Genomic DNA, 19475 nt, shown 5'->3' with positions numbered 1-19475 from the left:
CACCCCCCGACCATCTTCTCCGATCAATATTAATATTTATAAATAATAAAGATTCAATGATACTCATATTATTTTCAAAATAATCGTTTACAAATGAATCTTTAGATATTTCATTTAAAATATTTTCTACTAATATTTTTTAAAACATAGTTACACCATGCCATGAAACAGAACAACAAATTACGAAAAAAAAATTTTCTTCAAACAAAAAAGTTACAAGTTGGTTATATAGCTCCATGTAGCATTAATTCATTTCGTAAAAGAAAAATCATTAGCTACTATCACAATAATTAATACATGAAAATTAATATGAATAGTAATATAAGAGAATAATTACTGCTTATTAAAAAAAATATATTGAATATCATGAATATATAACATAATATAAATACTTTAAATATAAATAAATAGATTTTTCGTAAAAAAAAAAAAAAAAATGCTTCGTTGAAAGGTATAGGAAGCAGGATCTCGATACAAGAACAACCTAGGCCCAAAGATTATGGAAGCCGGATTTGACGTAGGAGCCCAGAGAAATATATGTCTTCTGAACTCACAAGCTCCTTCTCTTCGATGGAAAAGAAAAAATACAACAAAAATTGTTAAATAGAAATAAATAAATAGTTAATAATTTAAACCATACAGTATTAGTAGCAAACGTTTTCATACTATCATATTTATAAACACCTACACAATAGAAATTAAAAAAAAAAGTTGACAAGTAAAGAGAAAAATGAGAGAGTGGTGAGAGATTCATATTAATTTTTTTAACTTCTTATTGATCTTGAGTAAATAGGTATTTAAAGAAGGAATTGCAAACTGTTTTAACTATGATTGCTTTTTAGGACAGCAAGTTGAAATAATTTATTCGACTCCTTCTAGCATTGTAGAAAACTGACAAACTCCGCAACCATCCATGTTTTTCACTGCAATAAAATAATTACAGGTATAAAGTAATTTTTTTTTTTAAATCTTTTTATAAATGTAAGTTAAAATACATAAATATAAATCGGTACCCCTACAATCCAACAAGGGTGAGGGATGCAGTGCAATGTAAGAAAGAACTGTTACAAGAACAACGATTGTGCTCGTAAATCAAAAGAAGTGATTTGTTCACAATCGCGTTCGACCATCATATTTTTCTCTAATTGAAGGTACCCATTTTTTAAAGCTGGGTGGACCTTGGCAGAGATTCGAACTTGGGGTCCTTAGAGTTAATAACACAATGCCTTACCACTGTGCCGCCCCACTCCCTGTAACTATATATGGTGAATTATAATTTACGCATAATTATAATATATAGGGTTTCCATGAATGTTTCCAATGAAGGGTTCTCATAGAAAATCCGATTCTAAACTAATTTTATATTGATAGTTAGTTATTTTGATCCAACGCGTAAATCACCAGAAAGCTCTAACAATCGTTTTAGAATTCTATTTCCTGCAATAATTCTTCATTTAAAATATTTCTTTCCTTCCGGAATAACCATTTGAGTGCGTTGGAGAAGAAATGGAAGAGGCAATAAAGTCGACTTCATTGCCAAAAAAACTTAATTTACCGTTATTAAGACATATGATGTTTTATTTCGAAATTTTTATATCTTCAAAAAAAAAATGGGTTCCCAATCGAGTCTTAAATACCATACATAGGAGGTATTTAAGATCTTAATTTGTTAAAGTGTGGTTAGTGGAAACTCATAAATGTTGTAGTAGGTCTAGAAATATTTCCTTCTTTTAACATGTTAAAACGATGTAACATTTAACAAGGTTAATAGTTTGTTAATAGGTTTTCTTTCAAAGTCCAGAATTAAAGTAATCACTAACAAATCAGGAGAAGATTGTTAAATTTTACTTATTTGTAAGTTTGTAAATAAGTTTTACTTATTTGTGTATCATTGCTGACCATCTCCTCATATTAAAAACATATTATGGAAACATCATATAGAAAACTTAAATATTAAATAATAAACCCTAATATACCGGGTAAAATTTAAATTTTGAAATAAAATGTTTGTTGAAATAAAAAAAGTTTTGGGTGTGGAATTTTAATTTGTAAAAAAAAAAAAAATTACTTTTCAAAAGTGTATATATTAACTTTTAACAGATAACTCCTCAAAAGTACCTTGTACTTTGTACTATTTCTTTGTGCTTATGTAATTAATGAAGAAAATAATGGTAGATTGTATTTTTGCATAATTTATAAAAATCATTCTAAAGCAACATACCAACATAATAAAAACGAATCGTTATCGGCAATAATATAATTAATTATAGATTTTAACTACGAATCAAGTAATTGATTGCAGCGATCCTTAACCATAAATCAGGATAGTACAAAACCTCTGAGAATAATTTGTCCAAAAGTTAATTTAACCTTTTAAATCCTAATAATTTATTGAAATGATTTACGTTAAAGAAGAATGATATAAGCTGGGCCTTGAACAAAGGCTGAAATTTATAAATAATTATTATTTACAAACAATATGCCCCAACTACTGGATAAGCAGAAATCTAAGAATATATTTGCGCTCAAAGGTCGCCCACTAGCCGAAACTCGGTTCAAGGTCCTAAGACAGTTGCTCGAGACACTCAGTTTTAATCAGATCCATCAGCTGTATACCAGGCCAACCTCTTACAACAATTTTTCAATTTTCGAAATCAAAGTAAGTAAATAATTAAAACATATATTATTATTAAATTTAATTCAGTTTTATCATTGGATAATTTTAAGTTAAGTTTCCAACAACTACGAAGAAATCGAATACCAGTATACACTCAACGTTTTATGTATAATTTTTTTTTCTTAGTCTCTTATTAAAATTTAAAATTTTACTAGCCATATTATGAGCGTCTGTGAACATATTATTTTGAATGTGAATTTTGTAGTACAATAGAGTTTGAATAGAAAGAAATGCTTTATTTGGCCATGCTGCCCAAATATATACGGTTGCTTACCCAAACACACAGCGTACCCAAAATTGGATATACAATACAATACATTAACATTTTTCAAACAATAATTATCAAAAAACTAAATACAATATACTTCGAATGCATATTGTATTTTATATAATTCTATACAATTGTTTTTATAGAGTTACTAATTCACTTTTAAGTAGATAAAAAGACATCTTTATATAATTTTCAATTTTTTTTTTTATTTCTAGCTTCTAAGAGTGTAATTTGCATGAGATACTAACAACATTTTCGTACAATAATTTTAGTTTCAATTTATTTATTTATTTATACATTCTTAAAGGGAAAAAAAAGAAATAAAAGATTCAATGATTTTTTAGAGGCACTTAAAATTAAAATCAAAATTTATAGTCATAAATATCTTTAAAAAAGATATTTGTATTTAAATGTCTAAATTTTATTTTAAAAATTTCTTGCTATGTTATAAAAGTTGAAGTTTTATGTATAAGAATTTTCATGTAAAATGTAATAATTTAATTAATTCACCAGAGATATTAACAACATTTTCGAAATTATAATTTTATTTTTATCCAATTATAATTATTAATTTAATTTATTCTTTATAGATTCCCTATTGAGAATAAAAAAAAAAAATCTGAACTATATTTAAATTATTCTTATTGAGGGTTCATTTAAAAACCAAATATCACAAATTTCGGGAAATATAAAACAAATAAGATTTTCTTAAATCTTTTGATTTATTCTTAAAAAATATTACTATTAGTAACTTACTAAAGTAACTAAGCCAATGTTCTTGATCACTTTCATGAATGAAATCAAATTATTATTGCACATATAGAATTTATATTTTATTTAGAAAAATAATATTTTTTAAAAAAACATGTATTAAAATTAAAAACTAAAAAGTATCCTTTTGTATTTAAATAAAAAATTATTTTATTTGTATTTCAAAATTTTGTAAAATCTATTAATTAACTTGAAAATATTCAGGGAATATGGTTTTTTCTAGGATGTTTAACATAAAATCAAAAATGGTAGCAGCAGTTCATATTCATCAAAAAATACAATATTATAAGTATTAGCATAAGCACAAAAAAATATGTAAGAACTTAAATAAAATTTCATCCTTAATCAATAATAATAAAAAAATAAATAATAGTTTTAGTGTAAGTCTCTTATTATGTGTCAATTAAAGATTCTAAATCGCTATGGATTTTTGTGTTTCATTCAAATAAATCCATTTAAAACATTAAAATTAATTCAAAAAATATTACTAGCTGATACGATTTAGGAACGTTTATTTTTGAACCCTGGTAAAAGTAAAAGCAAACAAAGGAGATAACGCATGATAAATAATCTTTACATTCTGTTTACATTAAAATTTTTGGCAATGATAATTTTTTTTTAAGAGTCATCCATTACGTGATTCAAGGTCACCTTGAGTTCTTAATGAAAAAAAAAAAATCATAAAAAATTTATCAATAATATACCATCGAGCATATCTTAATTAAATTAAGGTGATAAAATTAACACTTATTAATTAGAGAAAAAATAAAACTGTTTTTTATTTTAAGAGAGTATCTAATAAAAAAAATTCTTAGCTCTCATAATGCAAGTTTTATGCATATTTTTATCAAATTATAAAAATTTGCATAAAACACCTGTGGAGATTCAGACGTTTTAAGCAAGAAGTTTAGAACTTAAGTTATTAGGTTAGGTTAAGCTATAAATGTACTTATTAATTTTTGTCACGCATAAATAGCTTTAAAGATATTGAGAAATGAATGTAAAAGAAGCAAATTATTATAAAATTCTTATTAGTTTTTCGACTATTTTGTTATTTATCCTTTCTTTTGAAACAGTATAATAATTTTCAGCATGAAATCAACTTTACTACACAATTTTTTTAAAAATGATTTATGATAAATAATTCAAAATGGCAGCTACAAAAATAAGTTTTTTGCGCTCAGAATTTTCTAGACTTTAAATGTGTTTTAAAAAAAGATTCAAGCAGCGAACAGAAAATTCAAACCCCGTTTTGTGGGAATTAATTCCACTTAGCAACCTATAATTCTGGTACTAAGAATTAATTTAAAAAAAACAGTGAACATTCAATAAAGAATTTCCTAGAACTGTAGTAACAATTTCAAATATAAAAGTAAGAAACACAGAATAATAAATACATTTTAATATAAACAATACATTAGAACAAAACATAGCTTATGTTTAACCATAAAACATTATAAATAACCAGCATACAAGTACTTGGAATCTTTTCTTTTATTGTGAGGTATATGAAAAGAATATTCCAAGAGTAAGGTAGGGTAGAAAAAGGCACAGCAATATCAGTAAGATACTAAAAAAAGGCTGGAATAGAGATCACTATTCGCGACAAAAATTACATAAAACCAGTTAGTAAAATTAGTTACAAAAAAAAATTGTGGTAAAGTTTATAACTGATCTATCTTTTGAAGTCTTAAACACCCTGTGTAGTTCTAATAGGTTTTTGTTTTTATTGGAGGTACTGGGATATTAACGCTTTCTCGAAACGAATCGATAGTTTTGCCAAGATAAAATCGGTTTAGAATTTGCGTATAATAACAACAAGAATCCATCATAGTAGCTCCCGTTTCAGGGAAAATTCCAAAGTTATGGAGATTGGAGATTAAATAAGAGCTCAATAGAAACTTCAGGAAACGAAGCCGTGTTTCAACCGTAAAGTAAAAAAAAAAATACCATATTAACCATCTTAATCCGTTGACACTATCCCTATCCCAGGGGAGGATTGTTGCTTCCCGAAGGGTGTAACGGCATTGACCCGTTACCCGACCTTTTGTGAATTGGTTGGAGTTCTGGCAATTCCACTCAAGTCATAAGTGTATATAGTTCAAGCACTCTCACTCAGTCTTAACCAGTACCAGTGACGTGGCTGGGATTTTTTGGAGCCCTGCTTTGCCTTACACCGAAGAGGCGAGGCTTGGCTAGGAGTTATCGAGGCTGAATGTAAATATTGTACATAGGTTGCGAATGTATATTTATTTTATTGTAACATAAATTTAATTTTCTTCGCCTTGTACACAAATTATTTTTTATTAATTGATCAGATTTATTTTATTATATTTTTGACATAGATTAATATTCTTATTTATACACTTCATGATAGTAATTTCATTTATTTATCAATAACAAAAAATGGGGATATATTAAGTGAAATTTCTAGAACACTCTGAAGAACAGCTTTATAAGTTCAGGTATTATTTCAGGTGATCTTCAATGGCTTCAACAAGACCATACGCTGATCAGGTTGCGGTTGTCACCGGAGGTTCGGCTGGCATAGGACGAGCGATAGCCCTCAGGCTGGCCGAAGAAGGGATGCGTGTCGCCGTCACAGGAAGGAGGGAGGACAAATTACAAGTAAGGGCATAATGAACTGTCGAGTGTTACAGGTAGAATATCTGATGTACACTGGATCTTTGCTAATTATCAAAAGTCTTTTTTTAAAGTTAAATATCAAAAAATCTATACCACATAACTTTGAAATTTATAATAGTTATAAAGCTACTGTTTTCATGACTATAGTTTATAAAAATTGTCTTAGAATCAAAACTTTATCTTATTCATTAATTTCATATATTAAACATTCACTTTTAATACATTTCTTGTATTATTTATTTACTGATATTTTCAACTGTATCAAAAATAACAAGTTAATGTGATTGAGATAAATTACACCGACATGATACAGTACCCGTTGATAGAATAGCAATAAAATTTCTAGAATAGTTCCCGAGGCCATCTTATTTTCAGACGCCTAGGAGGATTATTAGGTAAAGAAGCGGGAGCCAGGTTAGAAACTAGTAGATATGGGTGGTTGGGAAGTTAATCGGGAACATAAGGAACATTGAGGTCTTTATGGTTGACTTGCTTTGTGACAAAATAAAAAGCCTTGGGGATTTTACGAAAGATTATGGATTGTAAGGATTGGATACATGAGGAATTCGATAGTTTTGTGGAGTCCTAAAGCTCAACTCCCCAAATATTGATTTAAAATTCCACTACTAAGAGTACTAATTATTTTATTCAAAATAGTAGGTAAGAGCTTCACAGCTGCTATTACGTCCAAGCCAAATTAATACATATTTATTATACATAAATTAACATTTTAGAAAAATCTTTTGAAATATTAAAACCATAATTTAATTTATAAAGCTATGTTTTTCATGGCGTTCCTTTTCTTGGAGACTCATTCCACCACGTCCCCTTGTTTAACCTTACTTGATGTTTCACAAGGTTTTTGTTTTTCATTTCGAGCTTTCCTGACTGAGGTTTGTTCTACAACGCCTTTATCATTATTTCCGAAATGAATTACTCTCTAGAGAAATTTCTGTTTTGTTAAAAGACAAGAATTTCACAAGGGATACGAATATGGATGAGATAGGTCCTAAGAAAACCTTTTATAAAAATTAAATTAAATACTACGCCCATATCAAAAGCCAAGTTCTGATAATATATATATTTGTAGTTTTTGCTTTTTAGTTTGCATTATATATCCATGGAGATACCAGCTCAATTTTAAAAAAATAAAATTATAAATAAAAAAGGTATCTAAAAAATGTTTTTCTATTTCTATTTCAGTAAGTACTATTTGTAAAAATTTGAAATTACATTGAAAGAGTTTTTTTATACTTTTAAAATTACAGTTTTTGTAAATCAAAATTTTTATAATTTATTTATTGTTATTTACAATGGTATAAAATTGTATAGAACAAGTAAATTTTCTGTAGGTGATATAGTGACATGATACAAACATGTGGAGAATGTAACCATTGATAGAAATCCAATAAGATTTAAAGCGGAGAAGATCTCGAGGCAATCTTCTTTTCAGACGCCTAGGAGGATTATTAGGTAATGAAGAAGAAGCCATAAGTGGTTGGGAAGTTTATCATGGAAGGATTGGTATCTGATTTTGGCCAAATCGACAACATATGAGACACAGAGGAACTGATGGATGACTTGATTCCAAGAGGAGTGGGGGAGGGGGCAATTCATTTGATGAGTTCTTTAACTGTTCATTTATCCAAATCATAAGCATATATTTCTTGAGCACGTCTTTAGGACGAGTTTTGTAGCAGGTTCATTTGAACTTATCGTCAAGTATAAAGGGTAATATTGAAAACAAAATATTTTTGTAATTGGGTCATTGACATGGCCTGTCAAGGTTTAGAGAAAACTTCTAATTTCGTTTTCTTTTTTTTTTTAACGAAGAAAAAATATTGTAGTGATTTAGATGGAAATAAAATTCAACAAACTGATACAGTTAGACAAAAATAAAAATTTCTAATGTAAGATTATTTGTCGCTGTATTTGATGATTGTAAAAAGATGGTTGTGGTCAAAAAAAGTTAAAAAAAATGCAGTCATTAGTTACTAAATTTTTTGCCATTTTTGAACCAAGACTATATACCACTTTAATAAGAATTTTTGTATTCATTCATGCTGCCCAAATACATCGGGTTGCCACATTACACAGTATGCTGATCAATCCGTGATCGGACATATATAAATTACATATTTTTATATGAAATAATATAATAGAAAGATAACATTTTTTTCCCCACAGTATTCTTTTACAATTAATACCAGTCTACAAACTAAATACAAGCTTTTCAATTTACTCCTTTTTTTCTTTCCCTTCTATTTTACAACCCTTATTTCATGTTATCAACAAATTCCCCTATATAACAAATATTAAAATATTAAAAATAATAAAGTAATAAATAAATAAAACAAAAAAATTATAAATTGCAGCAGTTAGGCTCGAACACCTATTAATGAGAAATTATTCTTTCTAAATTATACCTGTACTAAAAATATAATAACTTTTTTTTATTAATAAAGATGATCATAAATATTCATCTAGTCTTCCTAAACGGTGGGATGTAGCGTAGAAAAATAATCAAGTAAATTGGTGTTGAAGAGGCTGGTCCCGTAGCTTCGGTGGGCTGTGACTGCTAAGTCCAAGAACGTGCTCGGAATAAGTCGGTTATTGGCCCAGTCCGATCTCCTTCCTCATTCAATCAATACCAGGCCGTGTCGAATGTCTTTGTTCGGCAACCTATCCAGGTTCCAGTATCGCACGATTAATGGTATGTCGAATAATAGATACGATACTAGGAGCGAGTTCAGCATTAAAACGTTTTTAAAAAAATCGATAAAGGGATTGAGAAATGAAACTTAGATGAAAAGTTAAAAAAAGAGAACAAAAAAATCAGAATAATCAATCAAATAAACTTTAAAAACAGATCTAATTAATGGCTATCGAAAGAAAGCTACACATGCTTAAAATAAATATCCAACTCTGTTTCATTTTTATGTTTTAACAGTATTTATAGTTTAATTTAAACGATCTGATACATTTTACCTGCCACAATTCAGTAAATGTGCCACCGAAGGGAGTACTGTCTTTTATGTCAAAAAACCACTGTTCTAACTTAGCACTAACCTCGCTCTGGTCATATCTTTCAGTAGGGAAGTCAAAAAAATCGCTTTACTAGCACTGATACGAACACTATTTATTTACATATATTACTAAATTAATGATATACTGATTTAAAATTATTTTAAAAATATGAACAACATTAAAATAAAAATTTAATGTTTTAAATTTTTATAATAATATAAATATAAGGAGTTGTATTGATCGATGTACATGTCACAATATCTCAATAAGAGATCATAATACCAAAAATTGTTGAAAGGATTCCATCCCGGTCAACCCGCTCCGCTAAAACCCCTTCTTCTTTTTCTTACCCTTCATTAAAAGAAAATTAGTACTTATAATACGTGGGGGAGCGCGAAAGCAGCGTGGTAAGGCGCGATGCTACTAACTCCAAGGAAATTGGAGTAATAAATTGCTGGGTAGAAATTTGTTTTATGTTACAATGTAGCCGTGAGTCAACCCTGTCGATTCTGAAGCACTCCTGGGGTCCACTCAGCCTCATAAATTGGGTACCTTGGTAAAATTCTGGCGGTCGAGCGTGATTCTGACCAAATCACCTCCTTGCACAATCGTAAGTCTAGTAACAGTATTTTCTTACAAAGTACTGAACCCCTGACCCTTCATGGGTTGTAGTGGTACAGATTTTAATTTTTATAATACATGGAGTGTATTATATATACTTTACTGAGTCTTCTCCCTTTCATTGACTTGTAGCGAGTCCAGCCAAGGTGGTATAGTCTAGCTATAGCCTAAGGTTATGCCATGAAATTAATTGAGCGTGAGGGGGCCTAGCCACTAGAACCTTTTTTTTCTGACCTCATAGAAAAATAAACATAAACAAATTAAATATATACAATAAAAATGGATGTATATATGGCCACTAAAACCCAATTAACGACGGTCTTAAACCACCTTTGAGACATTTACTTAAAACGGGAAGAGGAGACTTAAGTTAGTTAAATCGAGCAACATTGAATAAGTGGCTTAAATTGAATAACGAACTACAGCCTGCAGTTTACATATGAATATTAACTCAAATTTTACCAGTACAAGAGCATAATGTTTGCTGGGGATCCTTCAAAGTTTGAAAATTATTGGCCAGAAACCGACATTTTAATACATGCTCTTAGTGACTTCATATCCGTACGTTAATAAATTTTCCAACGAGGCTCAAACCAACGGCAGATTAGATTTCCATCAAGGAATAAAAAAAGAGTTTAATACTTAAATACATAAACTTTGGGGAAAAAAAAAACTTCATACGTAATTAAATAAAATATAATTAACGTAAATAATTTGAGATTCACGAATATGAAAAATAGTTCAGTATTTAATTTTACCGCATAATCGTCTATTTCGGATCACTCTGTGACGTTCTGACAATAATCATATTAGATTAAAAAAAATAAAGAAAAACCAGTCAAGTCATAATGATTTATTGGTTCAGAATTTTAAAGGAACTTCAGGCCAAACAATTAGTCCAAGTGCCCAAGACTCGGTTATTTCACCCCAATTTTGATTGCTTCAATGAAAAATTTATAGAATTATTAGTCAATATTTATAAGCTTCCCAAGTATAGTTAGGGGGATTAACAGATGGCGGCTTTTTCAAAACGGTAAAAAAAAAAAATATTTGGAGCTCCATATCTTTGAAACTACCAACACTAAAACCTAATATAACGTCATTTAAAGAAGAGTAAATTTGATAAAATATGAGCCTACTTATCATAAAAACTACTAATCATACGATATTAAATGTTATTAATTAATTTATAATAAATTACTATACTACTAGCTTTGATTTGAAGAAGTCTGTACGGGTGATAATTCCAGAGATATATTTTTTAAAAATCAAAAATTTTATCCGAACAGCTAGAAATCAACATTTTTAAAATTTATTTTGGCAAATATCGTGTTAAATACTTACTAATAAGAATGTAAACATTATAAACTACATTATGGTACTATAAATTTCAACTAGCTTTAATACGAGAGCTAATAGACATCTGTACATCCAATGGTTTTTGAAACATAGATTTCTCAAAATAAATTCACTTACTACTGATTTTCCAGTACAGATTTTTATGGAATGTTTCTTTTAAAAAACTGTATCTCGAATATTATTGAGCGTAAATTGCTCTATTAGGACTTATATTTTAGCAAATTTACTCTTTATTAAATGATTTCATATTAGATTTTCTAGTGTAGTTGGTAGTTTTAATGATATGAAGCTTGGAATAAAAAATAATTTTTTTCTTTACCGTTTTAAAACAGCAGACATTTTTTATTCCCCCTAACTATGGTTGGCAGACTCATACATTTTAACTAGTAATTATACCTAGTTTTAATTAAATCAATAAAAAAGTGCGGAGAAATAAGTAATTTTTTGACTCTTGTAATAAATCTCTATCGGACGATCTCATAAGGAAATTCCCCAAGTAGCAATGCGAATAATGAAAGATTTAACTGTTAAATTAAAAATATTTAAAATGAAAGCTATGTTAAAATACTTAGGAGTGTGAAAAGCTTTTAGCTGCATTAGGGATCCAATAAAAAAAAAAAAAAAAATAATAGCCAATTACTGAAAAATATTCCTCACATTTTTTTTTTTACAGTAACTGTTATTTGATACTTTTGTATCCCATTAGAGAGAGAATATGTACCGAAAAGGGCCGCCGTGTTAAAATATATATATATATATATCAGAAACTCTATTCAATTTTAAAATAAATTTAAATAAAAAGTGTAGGCGTTTAATTTAAATGTCCATTTCTTGAAAATAGGAGATCCGATTAGAAATAAATTTGAGTATAATCGTGCTTTAAATAATAAAACGGCTCAAGATAAGCTTTTAATGGATACAGAAGATATAGAAAATATAATCCATTTAATGGATGAAGCGAGGATATATTGTTTTTTTTTTCGATTTAAATAAAAATCTGTTATAATAGTAATGATACCCCACATTACTTTATTAAACTATCATTTCACGATTTGTGGTTTCTAATATAAAAAATATTCAATTAAAAATTACAATTATTTTTTCTTTATAATTTAACTACAAATACGTTTATACGAATTTCTGCTATTAAATTAGTACCTTGAAGAAAAAAGATACCTTCATATTCACCTAATTTCACAGGAGCTGTTCCTAAAAAATAGCTACTTTGCTTGAATCGTTACAATCTGAAGAAATTGGACGTATTCCTAAGACAGTGCCGTAGAGTGCGGTCACTTACTTTACTGAGGTAGTCCAATAGACTTTCCTAAAGTTATTAGAGTATTTATTATATAAATCAAATAGTATCCTTGTTTAGTCTCAAAACTCTTTACTACAACAGTAATCCAACGTTTTACAACTTATTATACATTCATTTGTAACAATTATAACAACAACATTATTACTGATAATATAACATATATCCAAATATAAATTCTCACCTCACATCAAAATTTAAAAATATTTTGCAGGCTATTCTGCCTAGGTCATTAATTATAAGTCAAAATCACTCTACGAAAAAGTCAATTATTAGAGAGTCATATTAATTATTAATAAGCTTACCTAAGCTTATGTTTAGTTACCTATTTTTTTTTTAAACTTCATCAAGTTTTAAAACTTTTACTTTTCGATTAATCTACACTATCACTATCATATAAAAAATATATTTATAACCTTCCATACACTCAGGTTAGGGTTGTTATTAATTTAATTCAAATTGCACTTCGGACTCAATTTGTATTTATTCCGATTATTAAAATTCATATTTAAATTGATTGTAAATAGTAACAAAAGTAGTTATTAGAGTTTATAAATCAATTGCAGTCTACGGTACAATCAATAGAATACCTCAAATATAAAATAATAAAAATTTTTTTTGTCAGATGTGGCACTATTCAAACAAAGCAGAGTAAAGTTCCTCACCAGACAAAAGCATTTAACTTATTTTTAAAAGCATTTAACTATGTCCCCACAGTTTGAGTAGGAGGACATAGTTAAATAGAACTCCAGGTGGTGTAAAACAGTTCTGTACCTCCGAGGTATTGTACACAGAATTACATTTCCCTAAGTTTATAGGAGAGTAGTTTGAACAAATTTCTCCTTCCGGATAAAAGTGTACTTAGTCTTCTTTTTTAAACCTTGCAGTTCCCCTTCCAATTGTCTAAAGAGATAGTCACATTACAACTCTGGGTAAAGGAAACGAAGCTAAATAAAAATGTGCTTTACTTACAAGCTACATATGCAGAACTATACCTTTTGCTTTTAAACCATATAATTTAATCGTATGAATACTTCACTAATTTATTCCATTCAAAGAGATTTTTTTTGTAATTATAGTATTATATATTTTATCAAAGATTATACATTATCTAAAAAAAAAATTGTTGTTCGTATCCGAAATTGTTAGGGCTTAAACGAAAGTTAACGGACAGTCAGTATTGAGGAAGTTGAAAAAAAAATCTCAAAATGGCATTTTGATGAAACATAAAAAATTAAAGTCCTATTTTATTTAATTTTCCGAAAAGGTTCATTTTTAATCCTAATTTAGATAGTATGAGTGAGTTCAAAGCAATTTATTTGTTTTTTAATTCTCTACTTTAGTTCAGATATATATATAATTATTTCGTTTATTCAATGATAAATATTGCAACATGCCATAGTCCTGGGCAATAAGTAATAATAATGGTATGAAACTACCAAAATCGCTCAAAATAAGAACAAAATAAAATAAGTAAAATTTCGCACTAAATATAATAAAAAATAAAACTCCAATCAGATCCATACTATTGTTTATAATATTTATATAATAGGCTGGAAATATATATATATATATAAGTTCACATACACATATAAGTTTAGCAGTTATCAATAGAGGTTGAGAACTATTTGATCGCTCCGTAACTTCTTTTGAGCAGAAACCTTTACCTCCACCTCTCATTAAGAATGAAAAACCTGTGACTTATTGAGCCACATTTCTAAGTCTAGATGTGTCCAATAGAAACTTTAGCTACGTCTCATACTGAATTTGCCATGAGCTTTATTGTCATTTAACTTTCCTGTAAATACTTCATTATGTTCAAGATTTTGTAAATTAAAAAATGTAGATTTAATTGACTCTTATGAGCTCATTTTTACAGAATAGATACGTAACTACGACTGGCTATCAAATAAAAAAAAAAGGATTTTAAGAATAATACCCAGAAGCATGCTATAACTTCAATCTGTATTAGTATACCGTTTCCCATTTAAATATTTTTTAAAAATCATATTATTGGATATTTTAAAATTCTATAAAAGAATATAGAATAATTATTAATAAATTAAAATTTAATAAAATGTAAGTTGCTGGATTTATGAGTTTTTTTACTCAATTTATTCTACCTAATTGATGCGATTTTGATTCAATTTATTCTGACTAATTTAAGTGATTAAGAATGTAATATTTGCTATAATTTTTCATTACATTTGTATTAATTATTTCGTTTATTCAATGATAAATATTGCAACATGCCATAGTCCTGGGCAATAAGTAAGAATAATGGTATGAAACTACCAAAATCGCTCAAAATAAGAACAAAAAAAAAAGAAATAAAATATGTACATAAATAAATAAAAATAAAATAAGTAAAATTTCAAACTAAATATAATAAAAAATAAAACTCCAATCAGATCCATACTATTGTGTATAATATTTATATAATAGGCTGGAAAATCCGTCGTAAAAAGCCTTGTGGTAGTAGTGATCCCTTAAGTACTGATCCTTTAAGATCCCAAATATATATATATGTTTTTTTTTACTTTGTATTTGAGGTACTTATTCCATAGATTGTACCGTAGACTTAACTAAATTAGTAAAAAGTATAATTGCTAAAGTCTGTAGCACGATTTCAGTAAAAAAAAAGTCTTCAGAATACGTCCAATTCAAAATTCTAAATAAAATTGAAAAAAAAAAAAAATTGCCAGATGTGCTACTGTTCAAGCAAAGCAATTTAGTATAAAGAGAGTAGACTAATGAAATTACAAAGGGAATTCGATGGCACAATCTAAGATGAAATTACGTCTCGGGGACAGATATGGGGACTAAAACATTTTTGAACGTAGACGTTTTTTTTTTTTTTTTCACTTTAGCTTAAAGTAATTAAGTAAACACAGAACAGCAAGTATTTCACAGCTACTTTCTCGGAGCAAACAATTTAATTTAACGTTTGTAACCGTAAAAATCTTTTTGTGACCTAAAGTAAATTTTAGCGAGGGTTATAATACACATAAGCTAAAGCAGTAACTTGATGGATATACAGTTATGTCACTATTATCATGGTTACAACAATAAAACAGGCAAAACAAAAATTCAATAAAGTAAATGAACACAATTAAAAGTAATAAACGAATAAACAATATAAAACATTTGATTATAAAGACGTTATATACACTTTACAACTTTCAAAAACTTAGTCGCCTTGATGATGACTAGGCAGGAAAATTGGAGGGCTATAGCATACTATGCAGCACAAATTGGCAGACGACTCTGAGCACAAGAGGAATAAAGAAGAGGACAGACAATGGTCTAGCTTAAATAAGATATACAAAGAAGATGTAGGTATAAAGCCCTTCAGTCCTGTGAAATAATGCTTGTCAGTGGTTCCATGTGGTGGTAAAGAAGAATTGGGATGTGTTCTTTTTAGTGAGTAGGAATCTCACGCTGTTGTGTAACTTTTATTGTTGTACTTCGTCTTATGAAACATTTTCCTCCTATCCATAAAAAACATATATACATATATAGAAGTTAATCGAGAGACCTTTGACGATGTCCAAATGGAAGTCTATAGACTTTATATCAAGCGGAACCTAAGGAACCATAATCCATAGATCTATGCTGATTTGCCTTTGGCTTTGAGTCCGGGAAGGAATGTATTTCTAGAACGGAGGATGAGAGGAAAGAGAGTTGCTGAATTTGCACAAAAGGGATCACTGAAAGACCTATAGGCATGCTGGTATAGTCATAATACACGGATAATAACATCGGGATGTACTGTATTTTTCTCGTAATTTACTTTATTACATTAAATAGCATACTATGTCAAAATAATTAATACTGTTCCTATATGTTACTTGGTTATAATCTACACTCATTCGTTTCTATATCAAAAAAACAATGAATTGGTCCAAATCGACATTTTCGCTTTTTAACTTTCATATTAAAAGATTAAAAAAGAAATTAAGAAAGATTAAGAAATTAAAAAAGATTATCTTGAGTATTAAGACAGGACATGTGTTATTGTTTCGCAAGTTTCAATTAAGTTAAATTAATTCGTAAACAATTAAGATCATTGACCGAGCTTTAATACAATTTTGCATAATGTCACCAAACCTCAGACCTAGAGCAAGACAATAACACATTAGTTTCGTCCAGCTACAGAAAGATACCGAGCCTGTCACAATACTCAAGGTAATCAATCACTTTAAACAACATTTAATATGAATTTAAATGTTTATATTTCATTAATAAAGTAGTTAGAACACTTTAATTTTTATATTAAAATCTAAATAATTCAAGGCTATTCTACTTCAAAAAGCGTTAATGCAGATACCTTCAGAGGAAATTTTTTTGTTTTGATGAACTTAATTTATATTTTCAGTTTAGGTACTTAACACTGAAACAGTATAATCGCATAGTGCCCTTGAACAGTATAAGATATGTTTTAGTCAATGTAAATAAATTATAACGTTAATTTACATTTTGTATATTAATTTTTGTAATTATCAAATGCCTGTTTGATACGTTAATAAATACGTGGTAATGATTTACATATTTTTAACCTGAACCAAACGAAACGACCTGTGAATTTATTCAATCTAGAAATCAATATTTCAAAAAATGATTTTTACTATTATAAGTAAAAATGGGAACTGAATCTTCCGAAATATATGATAAGCTTGAAATTTCATTTAAATTTATTTAAAAAAATTAAACTAAGTTAATTTCTTTGATGTTGAAAGAGACTTTCTTAACTGATCTCTAAACAATGACAAAACAACCTTCCTCTCTGACATAAAAATATTGGAAAACTCCTCTTTTGTACCAGTGGATAAATGAAAACACAGCGGAAGGGCACCAGTAATTTCGAACAGGAACCATTCAACGGGGAATAACAGAATTGAAGAGACCTCTCTGTTGGTTATTATTTCAACATGGGACTTTGTAAAAAGCGGGAGTTAGAATGGGGAATTTTAATATTCCACCTGATGTTAGTAGGAATGTGACGAGAAAATTTTAATTTATTATGATAATTTAATTTTAATTTACCGCTCCCACACTTGTTACTATTTCAGATATTATATACGACGCGAATTTTAAATTAAAATAATATAATATTTTATCTTTGTTATGGTAAATTTTAATTAAAATATAATTTTCGCAAAATTATACTATCGTCATGTGTTCATAATTCACATAAAAATCACATAATTATAATAAATAAATTTATAGAAATTGTAACAAATATATAGAACTAATGTATATTATATTAAATATATAGATGTGTTAAATGTAGATGAACTAATCTTGAGTTGAAAAAATAAAGCTTGATATGTTAACGACTAAATAAATAATAATAATAATATGTTAAATCTAATTCATTGCCAAGTGAACATGAATTAAAACCCATTTAAAATAATTAACACAAAAACAATAAATTAAATTATTACTTGGATTTAATAATATGTCATCTTCACGACGGTTACTTGTATTGATACAACTATCAATTGATATTGATATTTCCAAAAAAAAAACAAAAAAAATAATAATAAAATCACTCATTAAAAACAAATAATAGCATGTACTACTTGATTAGGGACGTAATAGCCGTGCGAATTTGGGCGTCGGTACCAGAACCCTTGGTTTTGATTTCCATCTGGGGCAGTTAATATTCATCTTTCGGCGGTCCCAAAAAGTAATACTTGACTCACTCACTTAGGTAAGTACGCGGCGGTACAACTCTGATAGCCGACAGTAATTGGCAAAAAGAACCGGGGAGCCGGACTAGATCCCCCCCACCAAATTCAAAGACCAACGCTTTGATTAATCAAATACAAGTAATTATTAGTCCTAAACACGGCAATAAATTACCAAAACTATTAAATTGACAAATAAAAATGATGCGAGTAAGTAAAAAAAAAATTGATTCAAATTAATTATTTATCCGAATTATCACTTTTTTTTTTTTTATTTTATAAAGTCTTATGTAATGAGTCGTAAATAAAAAGAATGCATTACCAATAATTAATAAAAATATTACCTCCTAAATTAACTTAAAAGTAGTTGTCTCATGACTCTCTCTTGATGAGTAACCATGCATCTTACCTGAAAATAAAAATGAGGTATTAAAAAAGTAATTAGGGTAAAAAAAAACATATAAATATTATATTTGTAACTTATTTAAATTATGTAATTATAGAGCAGACTAGGGAACCTCATGTGAAATGTGTAAATATTACTAATATAAATATTATTAGTATTTTATTTTATTATTAGTTATATTTTACTTTTACTTCTGTTATTCTTATTTACCTATGTACATGTTTTGAGAATGTTTCTTATGTTTCTTCTATTATTTTTGCATGAATGTCCTGAACTATCTCTATTACTTGTTGTCCAAGATTGTGATACTTATCAATATAATAAAAAAAAATGTCATAATTGATACCATAAATCCATGATATCTACATTTTATTTTTCACTCCGAAGAATATACAACTCAAAGGGTTCTAATCCACTCTTGTGTTAATTGGGTATTCTTAGTGATCCTATTGAACCAGCTTAAAGCTTCCTTCCAGGTTAAGTCTAATCGATCCAGATTTGAGGATAACGGAAACATGAAAAGAGGCCCAGAAAAAGATGGTAGCCACTAAGCACTAGTTGAAAGGAAAATCCCTTCATTAAACGCTATCCTAATCCTTCTTGTCGAAGGAGGAAACCTTGTCTAATATTTTGCTTTTACAAATAAAAAAAAGTGTAAACTCTTTTTCACTATATATATATATATATAT

At 28.2% G+C, this 19475-nt stretch overlaps 1 protein-coding gene across 1 annotated transcript in view; it reads left to right on the top strand.

Moving 5' to 3' along the window:
* Nucleotides 1-2505: 2505 nt before the first annotated feature.
* LOC106687260 (dehydrogenase/reductase SDR family member 11) overlaps nt 2506-19475 on the top strand; it is a gene marked incomplete in the record, with an annotated part of 55355 nt that continues 38385 nt past the window's right edge. Inside the window, 2 exon segments of the mRNA XM_067046417.1 lie at nt 2506-2659; nt 6197-6347. Coding sequence (XP_066902518.1) covers nt 6207-6347 — 141 coding nt within the window.

The sequence above is a fragment of the Halyomorpha halys genome, unplaced genomic scaffold, assembly GCF_000696795.3.
Source record: "Halyomorpha halys isolate HHAL.00 unplaced genomic scaffold, Hhal_1.1 Scaffold939.1, whole genome shotgun sequence".
In the NCBI taxonomy this organism is placed as follows: domain Eukaryota; kingdom Metazoa; phylum Arthropoda; class Insecta; order Hemiptera; family Pentatomidae; genus Halyomorpha; species Halyomorpha halys.
This window is presented reverse-complemented; position numbering and strand designations above follow the sequence as displayed.